Source organism: Protopterus annectens, chromosome 2.part2, assembly GCF_019279795.1.
Source record: "Protopterus annectens isolate FY-2018-M chromosome 2.part2, PAN1.0, whole genome shotgun sequence".
Lineage (NCBI taxonomy): Eukaryota > Metazoa > Chordata > Ceratodontiformes > Protopteridae > Protopterus > Protopterus annectens.
The window spans coordinates 75,319,419-75,338,543 of record NC_056730.1 but is presented as its reverse complement, the minus strand read 5'-3'; the positions used below and the strand labels follow the sequence as shown (position 1 = coordinate 75,338,543).

General features: G+C 43.3%; 1 protein-coding gene across 1 annotated transcript in view; it reads left to right on the top strand.

Moving 5' to 3' along the window:
- FBXO9 (F-box protein 9) overlaps positions 1-19,125 on the top strand; it is a 1,636,589-nt gene that overhangs the window by 691,993 nt on the left and 925,471 nt on the right. The window contains exon 5 of the mRNA XM_044063757.1: positions 1,144-1,243. Within this exon, the coding sequence (XP_043919692.1) occupies positions 1,144-1,243 (100 nt within the window). The remainder of the gene's footprint in view (positions 1-1,143; positions 1,244-19,125) is intronic.

The following is a 19,125-nucleotide window of genomic DNA, read 5'->3' as shown; positions in this document are numbered from 1 at the left end:
TGAGGGATTGGGATTTCTTTAAGTGTAGCATGTCCAACAGCTATGGGTTTGACATGGCATTGTATGTTGAGCAGAGATCGCCTCTGAGTAGATGATATGTGACAGAGTATAGCTGGAGTTGTTTTAGATGGTCAGCATAGGTCATCTGCTTTAGGCCTGTGATTCTTTTAGTGAGGTATTTCTGTGGCCTTTCCAGTTGTTGCAGATGTCTTGAGAGGTACATACCATACAGGGCATTGTATTCTATAATGGGTCTAGTGAGGGATGAGTACAATGGGACAATAACCTCCTTTTTTCTGGATGAAAAGGTCTTAGTGATGAGGTGTGCCACATAGAAGGATTTCCTGACTGTTGTGGCGATGTGGTCATCGAAGGTGAGACTACTGTCCACCTGTGTCCGTAAGTCTCTTATCACACTTTCTGTGTTTAGTGTACTGCCATCTATGTGGTTATTCACGGCTACGTTTTTTTCCCAAAGGGGACAACTATACATTTTTTGGCATTGAGCTTGAGCCCATGGCTCTGGCACCAAGCATCTGTTTCTGTAAGGCCCTTTTGTAGAATATCCACATAATTTGGGGATTCAATAATGGCTCCCAGTTTGCAGTCATCTGCAAACTTTGTTAGCCAGAGTCCCTTAGTGTTGGCCTGTACTTCAGAGAAATAGATGCCAAACAAGAGCAGTCCAAGGGCTGAACCCTGAGGTACTCCACTTGTCACTTGTCCGGAGCTGGATTTGGAGTCATTGGAGCTGGATTTTCTTATAGCTACATTTCTCAGCTTGACTGAAATAGTCTCCTTCTGACTTGGTGATACATTGCAAGTTTTAGGTTATAAATTGGAAATATTGGCTATAATATGAGGTGTTATAATGTCAGCACTTGTTTAGTTTTCAGACTGTGTTTTACTACATCAAAAGTACACCATTTTAATAACTGATCACCAAAGATGCATCATAAGGAAGCAGTACTTCTTGTTACAGTGGTAAATGTACTCACATAGCACTGATTTTTCTAGTTCAGATTCAGTAATGTTGCTCCTCTGGTTCTGGTCTTCCTTTACACATTTGAAATCTGCGATTTTGCACATTTTGCAAGTTGTCAAATAATTCATCTGATTAACACTGATTTATGTTATTTTCAGCCATCAAATATTATCGCAGAGCCATGCAGCTTGTACCTGATATTGAGTTCAAAATAAACTATTCTCGGACTCCAGATGCAGATGGACTTGGGAAATCCTTGTATGTAAATTATCCATTTTATTCCTTGAACAAGCATAGTAGTTTCCATATGGATATTGCTGCTGTTCATATTTGCTAATGTATGTAAGAGTTTTGTGTACTGTGTAGCTTGAATATTAGTCATAGGAAGGAATGTTAGTTTTTATTGATTTGATTTTGTTTCTTATGTAAGGTCAAACAACTTTATAAAAACATACTGATGTTGCCAGAGTGATGTTGTTTAGAGTGACAACTGATCTACCAAACCCAAACAATCTCAAGTGCATTTTTAAATAGAAAAATTCATTTTCCTCAGACTTATAAAAATGTAATAAATGTGCATGTTTTGCTGGGTGGCAAGCCTTTCTGTACCCCCTGTATTGGGGGCTTCCTCATCCCTTAATTAAATATGCTAACTTAATAATCTCACATTAGTTGATAACGAGTAAAGAGCATTACTTAAAGCCCACCCCCTTGCAGTATTCATGCGCAGCACTATTTCTGACATTCACAGTGGTTGAATGAGTATCACAAAATACATTGGAAATGCATTGTTCGCTGAAGTTGTCAGTCCATATAAAGACATGAACTGTGCTTCAAAAGAAACTGTGTAAAATGTGATGATTCCATTAAAATACATAGTAATTGAAATGCTAAAACCTTTTATATTACTAGGAAAATGGTAACATCTGACTGGAGGAAGGTAGCTTACCAGAATGATTGGTTATCCTTGCCAAGGACCAGGTTTCTGCAGCTGTACGGAAGGGAGTTTCATTGTGGTGTATAGTGTTACATGGTAGTAACAGTGTAATTTAGCACTGCAGTGTTGTCTTTAGTAATTTTAAACCAGGGAATTATGTGCTTAATAATTAAACATTAGGTATTGATTACCATGTAGGAACTAGTGCTGAGGCCATTTTCACATCTTTGGGTAGTGCTTGAATTATTTATTGTAGTTATTATAGTTTTGCTTCAGCCTTTGTTATACAGTGTACATCTAAATGATTTAATTAAGGGTTTTGGCATTGATGTTGGAGCTATGATTGTAGTGGAATAAATAACCTTAAATAGTAGAATAAGTCCATTTTAGAAGATAATGTAGAAACAAACTAGGTTGTTAGCTATATGCATAGACTAGTTTGTGTTTTCATCATGTACATGTAACTTGTGTGTGTATACTCGCAGATCACATACATTTGTCTCCTTGTATTTGTGCAGAGATGTGGGTGTGTTGTTATTACATATAACTGACATGCACTTGTCACCGTCCTACTCATCATCAATCATGCATCACTTCTTTGTGTTGTCAAGAATATACCAAGCTTTCTACCCATGTCATCACTAAAATACATACTTAAATTACAAGAGTAACAATGCCCACTTAAGTCAGCAGTCTTGAAATAAAATGAAAACAACTAAAATTACTAAAACAAAAAATATAAAAAGATAAAACAAAATATTAGCCATTACTGGTGTATAACAAAGTGGTACTACTAGCAAAATGGGCCAGAATATAAATAGCTGTACTAAGATTGTACCGTCTAAAAGCATAGCCAAACTGTAAAAATCAGTCCTAAAATAATGTCTGCTACGTGTCTAAAATAATGCAGTACAAATTTACCTGATATTGAAAAAATATTAAAATGTCATCAGAAGTAGCAAAGAGAAACAACCACAGAAGAATCCAATAAAACTTCACAAAGCACTATTCATTACACAGGTTATACATTTAACTACAACAAGTCGAGAAGAAGGAGAAACACTGGGAAGTATTCAGAAATGCATATCATGTTGTGCAACCTTTTCTTCCTAGTAGGCTTGTACTCTGTGGTATAAAAGAGTAATTTATAGACCATTGTAATGCTAAAGTAGTATGCTTTAGCAGTATAGCTATTTTGATGGATAATATGGTATGCAAATTAGCTGTATGCTCTGACCTAGTGCCATACACTATGGTCAGAATGCAGAGTGCTAAAAGACAAGCTCTGATAGATTTCAAAGAAGAACAGTGAGGACTGAACATGGTAGCCTTACGGTGAACACCCATTACTGTCTACTGCTGCAGCAGGTAACTACTGGAAGGCTTTGTGTGTGTGTATACATAGATATTTAATGTTCTGTAGTCCTATCTCGCCTTCATTCTGGGTTCGGAGCCGATCCTTGGCTCCGACTCGGCCTTTTTACAAGCTCAAGTCTTCTAGTTGGCTCGTGGCTAGGTAGGTATCCCATGGTGCACCAATATAATCCCCAGATCTCGTTTGCCACGTCAACTAGTTTGGATGTGCTGCTTCTTGGCCGTGGCTAAGTCTAACACATTTTGGTAATTTTTTGACTAAATTCTGCCGTTTTTCATATTTAGATAGTTTCATATAGCTGTTATTAGAGTCATTTTGTAGTTATCATAGTTTAGCAGTTACTAGAGTTCTTTCTGTGTTAAGTATTTCTGAGAACAATTAGCCGTTGGCCTTATCATTCTCTTTGGTTTCCTGTGTGCCAGTCAGTTTTTTCACTGGGGTTGTGTTATATATTTAAATATCCCTAGTTTCAGATATTGTTGATATTAGTGGTTGTAGGCGCCTTTGCGCTTAGTTTAGACTGTGTGTGCATTAGTTCATATTAGATAAAGTTTCTCAGTAAACTTAGATTTAAATAAATAGATTAATATAAGTAGTTTTGCTTGCGGGGTGCCGTTTATTGGATTTGTAGTTAGAATGGGGTTTTTGACCTTCGTTCTCTTGTTTTGCATTATTAGAGATTGTATTTCTTCTTTGGTGTGTGTGCGATTCTTTCCTTTCTAGGTCCGTTTTAGTTAGAGGACTTAGATTTTCTCCCTTCTTTCTCTACCAGGGCTAGGCCCGTTTAAGTTAGAGGACCTAGTCCTCGTGGTTGTGTCTTTGTTGGTATGTTAAGGCTAGGCCCATTTAAGTTAGAGGACTTAGTCCTCCCACTTTCCCTTTCTTCTCTCTGTTTCTGATTGGCAGTCTTCTGTGAGATGTCTAAGGAGGTCAAGGATCATAAGCCATCTGGCTTTAAAAAGTGTGTGAAATGCTCACAGAAGCTGTCTATAACGGTTGGCCACACTAACTGTGTATACTGTCTTGAGGCCATCCACTTACAGGAAACATTCCTATTTTGTCACTCATTTAGTGCCAGAGTATTGCAGGAGAGAAAAAAAATAAACTCATATTAAAAGGTCTCCTTAAGCCCTCTTTTGAGGAAGATCTGGCTAGGTCTTCCTCCTCTGCTAAGTCTCATGGATCTAAAAAGGAGAAATCTAAATCTTCTATGAGGCCCTCCCCAGTGCCGGCTGGTGCATCGGAGCCACCTCTCAAAATTTCCAAATCTGACAAACCTGCTGCCTCCTTGGCTCCACTGAGTTCGGAGCCGATCGAGGGTTCTATTACTACTGTTGCTGCAGTGTCAGCACCAGGTAGTTTGCAGCTGACCACTGATAGTAGACATCGGAGCCAGTCTACGGATTCTTTACCGGTCTCCCCTACATTAAGGTCACTCATATTACAGAGATCCTGTTCTCCCACACTGTCTTCCAGATATTCCAGGAGCTTATCAGAAGAAGATGTGGGGAGAGTAGTGCTGAGACTCCTGAAGTCATCTGCCTTACCTAAAATGTTGTTGGCTCTGACCCAGTCGGTTCCAGGGCTACTTGAGTCCGTTACCCCTTCTGTGATTCCTCCTCCGAGCCATGCTGGTCTTTCGGAACCAGAGTGTTCGGTACTGCTGGTGGAACCCTTGGTTCCAGTTCCCCCTGAGGTTGTTTCGGAGCAGAGTTCTGCTGTGACACACTCGGTGCCATCCATGGTGTCTAGGAGCTGAAGCTCCCCAGTCAGTTTTGACAGGAACACCTGGAATTGAGCCTCTTCAGTTCCAAGTCTTCCTCTCTGCGCATCGGCTAGGGTGAACTTGGACCCTACATCTATCTCGGAGCAGATGGCTCTGGAACCAATAGCATCCTCGGTCTCCTTGGAGCCGGGGAGGTCTTCGAAGCCAGACAGGTCGGCATTCGAGATGAGGACTGCTGTCCTGATCAACCGCTCCTACCAGGGGTACTGACACTCTTCGCCCTAGGTCACCTACTTCTGTCTCAGCACCTACTCCCTCTCTGGACAGCAGAGACCCGCAGCCTCAAGAGCCGTCGGCTGGTGGCCCCCATTCTTCCGAGACCGCCCTAGAATATCCTTCTGAGGAGCCCCCATGGAAGAGAACATGCAAGAGGAAGCATGTAGACTCCCAGGATGAGTCTCTTACCTCGGACACTGACCTCGAGGAGTCAGAAGGGTCCCCCAAGTCATCCTCTGATGATGTCTCCTTTGTAGACATCCTGGAGATTCTTAAGCAGAGGTACGGCTGGCCCACTGTCACCCCTTCTGATGAGGAGTCGGTGTACCTGAAGGCTTTCGGGTCTCAACCTTCAGCTTCTTGGGTGTCTCCACCTTTTGACGAACTGTTAGAGCTCGTTAGTCAGAAGGTGTGGAATACTCCTGATGCCGTGGAGCCAGTCCCCAGGAGACCAAATAAATTTCTATCAGCTCCCAAGGAGAAGGAATTTTTGTCAAAGGGTGTTCCCATAAATGCCATTATGGTGGCGGCAGCCACTAAGAAGGAGCTAGTGGAGACTTCTGTCCATCCAACGAATAAAGAATCTTGAATGATGGACAGATACGGGAAGCATATCTTTTCATCAACGGCATTTACTCTTAGATCACTGAACCACCTTACACACTTCACGAGGCTTCAGAGAGATCTCCTTAATGAGTTAGGAGAGGCTCTAAAAGGTACATCCACTGAGGGAGTCTCTGAGAAGGTGTCTGCCCAGTTGTCCACCTTGAACTCTATTGTCAACTTGTCTTTGAGGCTTATCTCTTATGCAGCTGATGGAGCGAGCAGAGCAGCGGGTTCAGGAATTTCCCTAAGGCGTCATTCCTGGATGCGCTTGTGTAATTTTGCGGAACCTTTTAAGTCTGCCTTTACCAATGCCCCCTTCAATGGTTCTTCATTGTTTGGACCTAAGGTAAAGGACACACTCACCTGGTGCAAGCAAGAAGGTAAAACACTCTTTGCCGTGAGAGTTCGTTTTATCGTCCCCTCTAGACCATACCCTAAGGGTCAGAGAGGTGGTAAAATGTGATTCAAGAAGTCACAAAGGTTTTTCCATGATGCACAGGGTGACTCCTCCTTCAGAGGCAGAGGAGAAGGAGGAAATGGTAGACATTGTCCTAGAGGCAGGGGCGGACCGCAAAACCAGGGAGGCTGTGATTCGTTTTGGGGCCGGCCCTACCAGCATTCCTGATGTGCGGCCTGACTATGCTTCTCTGGAACCGTTCTGGGGTCGCATTTCTTTGTATCTGAAAGCCTGGCTAAGTATCACTCAAGACAGATGGGTACAAAGAATTATCACCAGAGGTTATTCCATACCCTTTTCTGTGCCACCTCATGTTCTCAAGAGGATCCCGAATGTTCCACCCAATCACAGGGATCAAGCAACTGTGGAGGTCAACAAGTTGCTGGCAAAAAGAGTAATCTAGACCGTCCCCGCAGACCATATAGGATTCGGAACTTACTCCAGATTCTTTTTAGTGCCAAAATGTACAGGGGACTGGAGGCCCATCTTGGACCTCAGCAAATTAAATAAATCCATAATAAAGGACAAGTTCCGGATGGTGACACTGCAGTCTATACTCCCGTTACTAGGGAAAGACACTTGGATGTGCTCAGTAGACCTCCAAGACACTTACTACCACATAAAAATGGACAGGGCATTGAGGAGTCATCTACGTTTAAGACTGGGAGCCAGTCACTACCAGTTTCGTGCTCTGCCCTTTGGTCTCACCACAGCCCCCAGGGTGTTCACAAAGTCTATGGCAGTAGTGAGACGTTGAGGATTCCAGGTGTTTCCGTATCTGGACGACTGGCTCCTGACCGCCCCCCCACAAGGCATCTACTTCTTCAGACCAGGGATGCTACTATTCAACTTTGTGCCCAGTTGGGGATTACTATCAATTGGGAAAAATCTGCCTTATTGCCCTCTCATAGACACAGTAACCATGTTGGCTCGTCTTCCAGGAGAAAGGACACAGAATCTGGTTCTTCAAATTCACCATCTTCTCCCCCTCTGAAAAGTCCAGGCCAAGACTGTTCTGAAGCTTCTAGGGACCATGGCTTCTACCATACTACTAGTGTCGCTAGCCAGACTACACATGCGGATTCTTCAGTGGCTTCTGTCATCCCAGTGGTCCTTTCAACAACTACCCTTAACTCATCACATTCTGCTGACAGACTCTTGCAATAAGGACCTCATTTGGTGGATTCAATCCAATCAGTTAACCACGGGCACTCCATTTGTTCCTCCCCAATCGGTTGCCACTGTGACCACAGATGCCTCACAGATAGGGTGGGGAGGGCATTATATAGGCAGGACTGTCCAAGGCACATAGCAAGATCACAAGGCACACTTGCATGTCAATGTTCTAGAGATGAGGCCGGTGCTTCTGGCGTTGGAAGCACTTCACGACCTTCTTCCTCTTGGGAAGATTGCAATACAATCGGACAACTTGTCGGTAGTATGGTATATCAACAAACAAGGTGAAACCAGATCATACCCACTCTGTCAAGAGGCCATTTGAGTTTGGAAATGGGCGATATCTTCCCAGCACTTTCTGGTGGCGACGCATATCCTGGGGACAACCAATGTGACAGCCGACAAACTCAGCCGAGCAATTTTGATGCCTCACGAGTGGTCTCTGAAGCAGGAAATAGCAGAGCAGATTTTCTGCAGATGGGGACAGCCTTGCTGCGATCTCTTTGCCAGTCCAATCAATGCCAAATGCTGCAGGTATTTCTCCCTCATCCCCCCTCCGGGGGAGTCACCGAGAGACGCACTTGTTCACGATTGGCCTCTGGGTCTCCTTTAGGCTTTCCCTCCCTTTCCTCTCATATCCAAGGTGATTCAGAAAGCGAAACAGCTGTGAAGCAAACTGATCCACATTACTCCTTACTGGCCTCGACAGGTTTGGTTCCCCTTTCTCGGGCCTCACCTCCTAGACGATCCATGGATTCTGGACCCAGTGCCAGATCTCTTGATGCACATGTCAGGTTCGCTTCACCCCACCTTACACACCCTCAATTTAATGCTTGGCTGCTCCAGTTCCATCCCTAGTCTGGCTTCATGACTTCTCACCCTCTGTGACTCATATTCTTACGTCCTGTCATAAACCCTCCACTAGGAAATTATATTCCAGTAAATGAAGGAGGTTCTCTATCTGGGCTGAGAAAAAGAATGTTGACCTTTATACTGCTTCCATTCCGGTGGTTTTGTAATTTTGTCTGAACTTTTCCACCAGGGATCTGCGGCTGCCACAATCAGGGTTCAGTTGGCAGCGATTTCTAATTTTCATCTAGGCCTACAAGATTCTAATCTGATGTCACATAGGTTGTGCAAGACCTTCTTGAATGGTACCACTTTGTTACTACTCCCCTTTCAGGAACCGGTTGCTTCATGGGACTTGAATTTTGTGTGATCTAAATTAACGTCTCCATCTTTTGAGCCTTCTCATTCGTCGCCTTTAAAATTTCTGTCTTGGAAAACTTTGTTTCTGGTGGCAATCACATCTGCTAGACGAATGTCAGAGTTACAAGCATTGCCTGTCAAAACCCCCTTATCTGGTATTTCACAAAGACAGAGTATCTCTTCGTTCTAATCCATCCTTCATCCCCAAGGTCTGTTCGCTTAACACTTTGAGCCAATCCATAGAATTTCTGGTGTTCTTTCCTAATCATTCCAATGCAGCAGAATACAGGATGTCCTTCAAGGATGCATCTGCAGTCCTTACAAATGGGTTGTCCTGTCGTCAGGCAGCCCTTCGGTCAGCCGGATTCCAAAGTCTGGGTCTGGCCTCGGCTGGTGTCGCACTTCACCCGACGTCATAGCTGCAGTTATTCGGGTATAAAGGCATCAGCCGACGCCATTTTCCCCAGTCTTTCTTGCCGCGTGGTGCACGAAGCAGAAGCTGTTCGCAAGTGCCGGTCGGTCAGAACCAGAGATTACTACTACCGAATTCTTCTACTACTACCGAAGACTTCTAAAAAGCTAAGTACCCCGTTGGGGACTCTTTCTTGCCTCAGCCGATGTCAGAAAAAGTGAATAACTGTTTAACTTGTGGGAAACAAATACCTCATAAAGATTTCCACTCTTACTGCTTACCTTGTTTAGGCCCAGACCACGACGTAGCAGCTTGTCTAGCCTGTGCTTCTTTTAACCGACGGACGCTTAGACGCCGGTCGGAATTTGCTGAGGAGTTTTCCGGCTCAGATTTTGCTTACATTATGCCGTCGGATCCTCCGACTACGCAAATATCAAAAAAGCGCAAGGAAAAGGACCGACACTCGCGGTCTGCGGTTTCGGCCGAAACCGCGGTTAGGCCAACAGCGAGTGTCTCGGTTTCGGCTGAAACCGAGCAAGCGGTTCTTCCTTCAGCCGAAAACTTACCTCCTACCGAGGCCTCTTCCAACCTCGTGGAATCGGTTTCTGATTTACCTTCTGCTCAGGCAGTTTCTCAGGAATTATCTGACACAATCCCCTTGGATATCTCCACCCCTGCACGTGGAGCTGCTAGGCCACCTGCAGCCATGTCCATTAAGGCTTTTGCCAGGGCTAAAGCAGCTAAAACTACTAAATCTGTGCCTGCTAAGACCCCCCTCTCACAGGCCTAGCTCTAGTTCACAAATGCTTAGTCTAGCAGAGGATCTCATTTCTTTAATCCGGGGATCCCAATCTCACACAGACAGGGCCTCTCACCCACCTCCAGAGAAGAGGCCTAGAGCAGAGCCCCCTGAACCAGTTTCTACAGATGATTCCTCTGATGATTCAGATAATACTAACCCTCCAGAGGCTTCTTTCTCCTTATGAAGACTCTGATACTGAAGAGTCCATCCCTTCTGCCTCTCTGCCTGAGGAATTTTCCTTTGGGGAAACCTTGCATGCTATGAGGGAACAATTTCAGTGGCAGGGCCAGGATTTCTCAGACTCTAGAAAGAGGCTTAGAACCTTTCTGCATTTACCACAACATAGGCCTTTAGCCATTCCTCCAGTTCTCTCTGTTGTAGATGATGCATTTAATGATGCTTGTACTGCACCTGATTCACTTCCACGGCCCCTGCTAAGCCCGATAGGTACTACAGGGTTCGGATACTCATCATCATTTGTATAAAGCTCCTTTTGCAGATCCGAGACTATCTCCCAGGGTCCTAAGGCTGTAGCAGCTACCTCTGCCAAAACCCCTCCCTCTGAAAGGGAATCCAGGTCCTTAGAGATGGGGTAAAAGTTTACACTTCTGCAACTCTTTCAGCTAGAGCATTGAACTGTCAATTCCACATGATCCAGTATCAAGAATTTATGCTAGACCAGTTAACCAAAAAGTTGTCCTCAGATGAACCATTAGACAAAAAAAAACTGTTCAGGAAATGGTACACAACATTCAGCAGGTCAGTAACCATTCCTTAAAATGCGGCTATGATGCACTGGAAGCCTCCTTCAGATCAGCCATGACTGGCACAGTTATCAGAAGGCATGCATGGTTAAAAGAGCAGGCCTTACCAGACCATGTGAAATCCAAATTACTAGATGCTCCCATGGATAAAATCAATTTGTTTGGCTCTCCTGCACAACAGGTGCTCAAGAAGATGGAAGAGAAGGCAAAATCTGTCCATACAGTGAAAGATTTCTTACAGGTCCAACCTCCAAGGTTTAGCAGGAATTGGCCCTCCAAGAATTGGTCCTTTCCCGACTCCTCCAGAGCCCAGAGAGGCAGGAATAGGCGTTCAAGAGGCAAGTCAATCCAGAGGTGCCTACAGGGACGCCAGTGGCAGGGTAACAACCAGCGAGGTGCAGCCACGGACACAGCCACCACCACTACTACAGGACAATCACAGTGACTTGGTTCTAGCACCGCCTACCAGGGAACAACTAAAAGCACCCTTGGGCGGGAAGCTAGCTTTATTTTCAGTAAACTGGCATTACATCACAAGAGACAAGTGGATTTTGCAGACAATAGACCAAGGTTACAGGTTTCACTTCCATACTCTACCAGGAAGAGAGGAATGCCAAACCTACCTCCAAATCAAAAGGCAGAAGCTCTAAAACAAATATCTCAATTATTAAAAATGAGAGCTGTGGAAAAGGTACCATCTATGGAGCAAGGACAGGGATTTTACTCCAGACTCTTCCTGGTACCAAGAAAAGAAAGCAAATGGAGACCTATTCTCGACCTGTCCGCTTTAAACACATTCCTCATTGTTCCAAAATTCAAAATGCTGACCCTACAGCAGCTTCTTCCCATGCTGGGCAAGGAGTCTTGGCTGGTAACTCTAGATCTCAAGGAGGCATACATGCACGTCCCCATACGACCAAATTGCAGAAGATACCTCAGATTTCTTGCAGGATCAGAGCATTATCAATTCTCAGCATTGCCCTTTGGCTTATCTACTGCGCCCAGAGTGTTCACGAAATGCCTGGCATCAGTAATTGCTCATTGCAGGCTCCAGGGAATCCAAATCTACCCTTACCTGGACGACTGCCTGATACCAGCGGACAACAAAATCAAGTTAGCAGAAGACTTGAAAAGGGTCATTTACCTACTACAAGCCCTGGGATACACAGTCAATATAAACAAGTCAAGGCTGATACCATCCCAAAGGATAACCTTCTTGGGTGCAGAGCTGGACACATCGAAGCAAATGGCATTCCTAACAGTAGAAAAACAGGAGCAACTGCCTCTATACTTCTTGGCATTAACAAAGCAGAACCATCTAACAGCAAGAAAAGTCCTGCAAGCCTTGGGTTTCATGGCATCCTGCATAATATTGGTTCCACATGCCAGACTGCATATGAGAAAGTTACAGTGGTACCTAAGGAATTTATGGTCTCAGCACAAGCACAGCCTAGAAACCCAAATTCCAATAATTCCATGCCTGAAGCAAGAATTCCAATGGTGGCCTCAGGCCTGTCAATCAAACAAAGGATTGCCCTTCCACAACACTCAACCAAGCCAAGCCATTACCACGGACGCCTCAGACCTCGGTTGGGGGGCCCACATGCTAGACAAGTGCATACAAGGCTTATGGACTCAAGACCAGCTGCACCTACACATAAATCAAAAGGAAATGCTGGCAGTAAAACTGGCAATCCAGACATTCAGACCATTTCTTCAACCAGGTCAACTGTTGATAAGGACAGACAACACCACAGTTATGTGGTACATCAACAAACAGGGAGGCACACATTCGTACCCTCCATGCCGGATGGCAATGGATCTCTGGAATGTGGCCCTGAGTTACAACGTTCAGTTACAAGCAATTTTTGTACCTGGAAAAGAAAACATTCTAGCAGACATACTAAGCAGGACTACCACGGATGCCCACGAATGGATGCTGCATCTGGACATCTTCAAAACCATTACAAGAAAATGGGGACTCCCTCAAATAGACTTATTTGCATCCCCACGCAATCACCAACTAAAGAAATTCTGCACAAGGACGTACCACCCACTTGCTTGGAAGGTGGACTCCCTATCTTTCAGTTGGAAAAACCTGACAGCATATGCATTCCCACCACTTCCTTTGATGCACAAGGTGCTATTGAAGATCAAGGAGGACCGTCCAAGGATTATCCTGATAGCTCCAGACTGGCCAAGACAACATTGGTACCCATTACTGAGGAGCATGTCTCGGGAACAAATATGGCACCTACCCCTTGTTCCCTTGCTGTTAACACAGAACAACTACAACACCCTGCATCCAAACCTGAAAACACTGCAGCTAACTGCCTGGAACATTGCATAAGAACAAATAACCCAGATTTATCCCAAAGGGTAAAAGACATTATCTTGGAGGCTCGCAGACCCTCAACAAGAAAGAATTATTCAGCAAAATGGAAAAGATATTCATTTGGAGTACTGCAAAAGGAGAAAATGTGTCACTGGTAAACATAGCCAACATCCTGGAATACTTGGCAGAGCTCTTCCACAAAGGCCTGTCCTATTCTTCCATCAAGATTCATGCATCAGCTATTTCAGCAGAATACGACTTGGATCCTCCAGTCTTCTCACATCCTCTGCTCAGGCAGTTTCTGAGAGGAATTAAAAATGTAAAACCGCCTAGGAAGCCACCATTGCCAGCATGGGACTTGAACTTTGTGCTAGAAAAATTGACACTTCCTCCTTTCGAACCAGCAGCAACAGCAGAATTACAATACTTATCATGGAAAACTGCTTTCCTGTTGGCAATCACTTCAGCAAGAAGGGTATCTGAGCTACAGGCACTAATGGCAGTACAGCCCTTCCTGATCTTCCACCAAGATAGAGTATCCATGAGAACTAATCCTACTTTTATGCCTAAGGTGGTCTCCAGAGTATCTTTGAATCAGGCTATCCACCTACCTACATTCTTCCCCAACCCTCAGAACAGGGAGAAAGGCTGTTGCATACCTTGGATGTGCATAGACAATTACGCTACTACCTGGACAGGACCAAGGGCAATAGGAAAACTGACCAGCTACTGGTAGCATATGCAACAGGAATGGAAGGAAAAGCAATTTCAAAACAGACAATCTCTAAGTGGATAGGAAATTGCATTAGATTTTGTTACTCCTACCATGGAAAGAAAACTCCAGAAAACATCAGGCCTCACTCTACAAGGGCTACAGCCACTACCACAGCTTTTCTACGAGGAGTGGCTACCAAAGACATTTTAGAGGCTGCTACTTGGAGCTCCGTGCATACATTTGCCAAGCATTATAATTTACCTTTATACTCCAGATTCCGAGCAGGTTTTGCCACTGCCGTTTTGCAAGGGATCTTAACTACACCATAATTTTATTTCTCCTCCTCTCCCAGTTTTGCTATGGTATTCTACCCATTTGTAAGGACTGCAGATGCATCCTTGAAGGACATAGTACAGTTTTGTACCTACCATAAATGTAGATGTCCGATAGGAATGCATCTGCAGTCAGGATTACCCACCCTCCTTCCCCTCTGTGGTACTCCTAGGGTATTTGCCCATCTTGTAGCTAGCTGGGGGAATCTATTATGGTGTATTTGTTTGTATATATGTACATACATGCCTATTTTTTGTTTGCTCTCTACTATTTGGAATCATTTACATTTATCCAAATTTAGCCTTCCTAGAGGGCACCTGGCATCTGGGGCAAGAAACACTGAGGAAAATGGCGTCGGCTGATGTCTTTATACCCGAATAACTGCAGCTATGACGTCGGGTGAAGTGCGACACCAGCCGAGGCCAGACCCAGACTTTGGAATCCGGCCGACCGAAGGGCTGCCTGACGACAGGACAACCCATTTGTAAGGACTGCAGATGCATTCTTATCGGACATCTACATTTATGGTAGGTACAAAACTGTACTTTTCATCAGTTGTATGTTCATAGACAATTACATTTTTGTTTGCACCGGGCTAAGGCATTCAGGAAGTCAGACCAATTATTTTTCTTTGTCCGACTCCAGATTGTCTACCAGTTTTCAAAGTGACCATCTCTAATTGGATCTCTAGCTGTATAACTTGCATTTACATTTCTGATGGTAAGCCTTTACCTTTCAAAATTAAGGCTCATTCTACAAGATCTCAGTCTACCTCTGCAGCCTTTCAAGCCAGGGTCCCGCTTGATAATATCTGTGCAGCAGCAACTTGGGATACCCCTCACATATTTATTACTCATTACAAATTGGATTTAACCTCCAGGGGTAGAGCATCCTTTGGTTCCACGGTACTCAGCAGTATTTTTCCTTGAGCCACCCAAGAATAAGGTGCTAGGGATGTTGTCCCATATGTAAGAATGAAGGTGAGATAGGACTACAGAACATGAAGTTATGTACTCATCATAACGTTCCGTGTTTGTAGTCCATCTCGCCCTTCATTCTTACGAACCCACCCACCTACCCCCATCCTGGAAGTATCTGGTGACAGAAAAATATTGATGCTATCATTTACTGGAGCCTTTTTATTATTGGGTTCTTTCTATATGGTTATTATTATTTCTCTTAGTTAGCAGCAAACAAGATCTGGGGATTGTACTGGTGCACCATGGGATACCTAGCTAGACACGAGCCAACTAGAAGACTTTGAGCTTGTAAAAAGGCCGGGTTGGAGCCGAGGATTGGCTCCGAACCCATGTGTAAGAATGAAGGGCGAGATGGACCACAAATATGGAACGTTACGGTGAGTAGATAACTTCTTTTTTATCATCATATTCATATATAGTTATATTTCTATACATAGAATTACACACACACACACACACACACACACACACACACACACACGCACACACAAGTATTCTGACAAATGCACAGTCACCCAATCTATAACAAATATACCTGTTATGATTATACATGTATGTGTATTTGTCAGAATGTGTGTGTGTGTGTGTATGTGTGCGCACACACACACAGTCACATGTGCCTGTAAGTGCCCTGTATAACAGCATTGCATAGTTGGTAAGTGGAGTACTAGCTTCAATGTTCTTCAGATTGATTACTGCTGCAGTTGACATAGCTGTATGGGTTATATTCTGCCAAGGATATAACAGCTGGCCAGCTTCCAAAGCTTCAGGGCACCTTTCAAGCACCCAAACTGTCAAGCAGCACAAGCTGAGCTGACTACAAGACATGTTTGGGAGCAAAGCCCTTCAGAGCTTTACTGCTACGTAAGAGTACACTCCCCAGAGGCTTTGACTGATGGTCTGTGTGTGCTTTCCTTAGGAGAGTTCCTGTTGGGGAAAAAATTCCTTTACTGATTTTTTTTTCAACTTTCCTTCTCAGGAAAGTTATTTTAAACCTAGGAGTATTATGTTTTAACAGATTTTCTAGAGATTGTAACATACTTTTAAACAGAGCACTAATTTCTGTCAGTTTAAAACTATTGTTATCTAACTAATATATTTTCTGTTAATAAATTGTGTTTATTTTAACATTGCGGGGCTGCCATATTGTTTGAAAGTGATTTTTACTGTTTTTTTCTGTCAAAAAAAAAAGTAACTTTTGTGGACTGGTACTTTAACTGGTATTGTTGCTTGTTTTCCCCAGGATAAAAACACCATATTCAGCTTGACCATGGAATATTTTGTCACTCCCACGGTCTGTCCTTCCAGCCACAAAGGAAAAGGTTAAGTTAACAGCCTTTGCCACCACAGTAGGCAAACAATTTGCCTCAGCTGCAGGTGGGTGACTGCTGTAGCCATTTGTTGTACCTCAGACCACTCATCTTTTACCCTGGATCCCTGTGATGTAGAACTCACAGCTACTATGGACTGAGGGTTAGCTACGTCCTCTGCAATTGATGGGATCTCATCTGCAGGCAAGGGAGGGACACTCTTGTTAGCCCTGGGAAAGGGAACTGGGAAGTTTTCCCGGGTCAGAATGCTGTGCCTATCCCTGGGAAGCTGATGCTGCCATTAATAACATGGTTGGCTCTATTTTTCCTGTCAAAAAGAAGCATAAAACCAAGCATATATCTACTCCTCCTCAATTTTCTTTGGCTAGGAGTAGTTTACTGGGTCTGGCTCAGGGTTTAATTCTGGCTGTTGATCCTTCTTGTAAGTAGTTTCTGGTAAAAGAAAGAGAAATTCCTCTTTTCCTGAAGGGATTCAAGATTCTGAATTGGAACACACAGATACAGGGACTAATACAGTTTCCCCCCTTAGATTTCTGATTCTCCCTGTGGGGGGTATCTTATGTTTTTGTCTTTTCAAACTGTTGGTATAATGTGCCAGTATTTTCAGTGGGAGAACACTGATGTTTATCAGTCCCTTAAAAAATACTGAGTTGTTACAGAAGGATTTTCCATAACCTACAGCCTTTCCTCTTGTTATGTCTTCTTACAGACTGCATGTGTTACTGTCTTGCAGTTTTCCTGATAGTCAGCCAGCTATGCTTAAATAGACAAATACATTAAAGTTCCTTAGCCTTTTACAATTTTACACACAGTTTCCAAATCTGACCTAGCAGCTATAGCTTTAGTTGATTACAGTGCTGATAAACAGTTAAGTCCAGTCCTCTTTCTGATAAGGATTGGAAAATTATTGATAGGTATGTGGAAAAAAGTGTATACTTGTGCAACTTTGATTTTCAGAATTTTGAATCATCATTCTCGGTTTTTCTGACAAATTGTTAAAGAATGAGGATTGTTTTTATCTGCAGTCTCTTCTTCTGATGAAAAATCTGCTTTAAATAACTTAAATAACTTAGTTTATTTTACTGCACTGGTCACAACTCATTTTTACAGTGTGTTGTGTACGACTCAGATGATTCTTCCAGGGCTATGGCCTCTGACACTGTTTTAAGGAGATTTGTATGGCTGCATGATGACAAAAATACAATTTTAAATTCTGTCTTGAATAGACATTGTGTTTAGCCCCTCAGCTGCAGAGGTGATAAGAAAGTGTGATGAAAGGGGCAAGCTGATCCAGGGAATTTCTAAGATTTTCAGACTTCCTCTTCCAAGGGATTCTCAATTTCCTCATCCAGTTTTGGCAAAAAAAAAAAACAGAATAAATAGCCTCAACAAAATACATCGTTTAAGAAGAAATGGCAAGGGTTCCAAAAAAGAAGCCTCAGACTTCCTAAATTCAAGAACAATCCAACAAATCTGAGTGACTGATCAAGGGACCTGTGAACCCTTCCCACCCTCGCTTCTTTTTATCTTCCACAATGGTTTCTCTTTGGCAACAGATAGATTCAGACAAATGGGTTTTGAAAATCATTTGTCAAAGTTTCAGATGGCAGTAGGAGGAAATTCCTCCTTTCCAGGGGGTCATTTCTCCAGGTCAGACTCTGTTTTTTTTTCAGTTCTTCATCACATGCTGTCCCAAGGAGTAATAGAACCAGTTCCTCCTTCCCAGGTGGAGAAGTGTTTTTATTCATGGATGTTCCAAGTGCCAGAGAATTAAAATTCTTGGAGATGAGTTTTGGATCTTTCTTTCTAAAATCTGTTTGTGATGCTGTCCATATTCAAAATAAAGTCACTTTGCAACCTGTTACCTCTTCTTCCTCTTTCAGGTTTTCTTCCAACGCTACGTTTAAAAGATCATCATATCCCTATTCATCCTGGCTTCAGACATTTCGTATGGTTTTGTGTGTCTGGATTACCTTATCATTTCTCTGCCTTTCCCTTTAGACTATCCACTGCACCAAGAATGCTCACAAAGTGTCTAGCTCAAGTTATAGCTCATTAGAGGCTACAGGGTATTCACAGTTTTCCATTTTTAGATGACTGGCTTGTCTTTGCAGGGTATTTTGCAAAAGTCGCAGGAAACACTCTCTGTCTCTTTCTCCTGTGAGATATCTTTTAAACAAGCTGGGATTCCAAGAGAACATTCAAAAGTCTATCTTGACTCCCTCATACATTATTGTGTTTCTGGTATGTCAACTAGACACTTCAGTTCAAAAAGCTTTTCTTCCACAGGAAGAAAAAAACGTAGATTTGTATTTTTATGTATTTCTAAGCTTTTCCCACTCAGACTTCGGTTACTGTGAAGGAATACCTCAGGATTATAGGTCTCATGGCGTCTGTGATTCTCATGATAACCCTGGCAAGACTTCACATGAGATAGGTGTAGTGGTATCTGAAATCACTTTGTTCTCAGCATCACCACCCCTTATATTTTCAGATCCCAGTGCTGTGGTTTGTCAGAAGAGAAATCTTTTGGTGGAGACAACATATATAAATGCAGGTCTCGCCTTCTCATTCCCTGATTCAAAACAGTCACCACAAATGCTTCGGACCTTGCTTGGAAAGCAGTTTTAGGATGGATAAAAGCGCAGGGAGTGTGGGACACTTAAGACAGATGTAAGCACATAAGTATCAAGAGGTGCTTGCCAT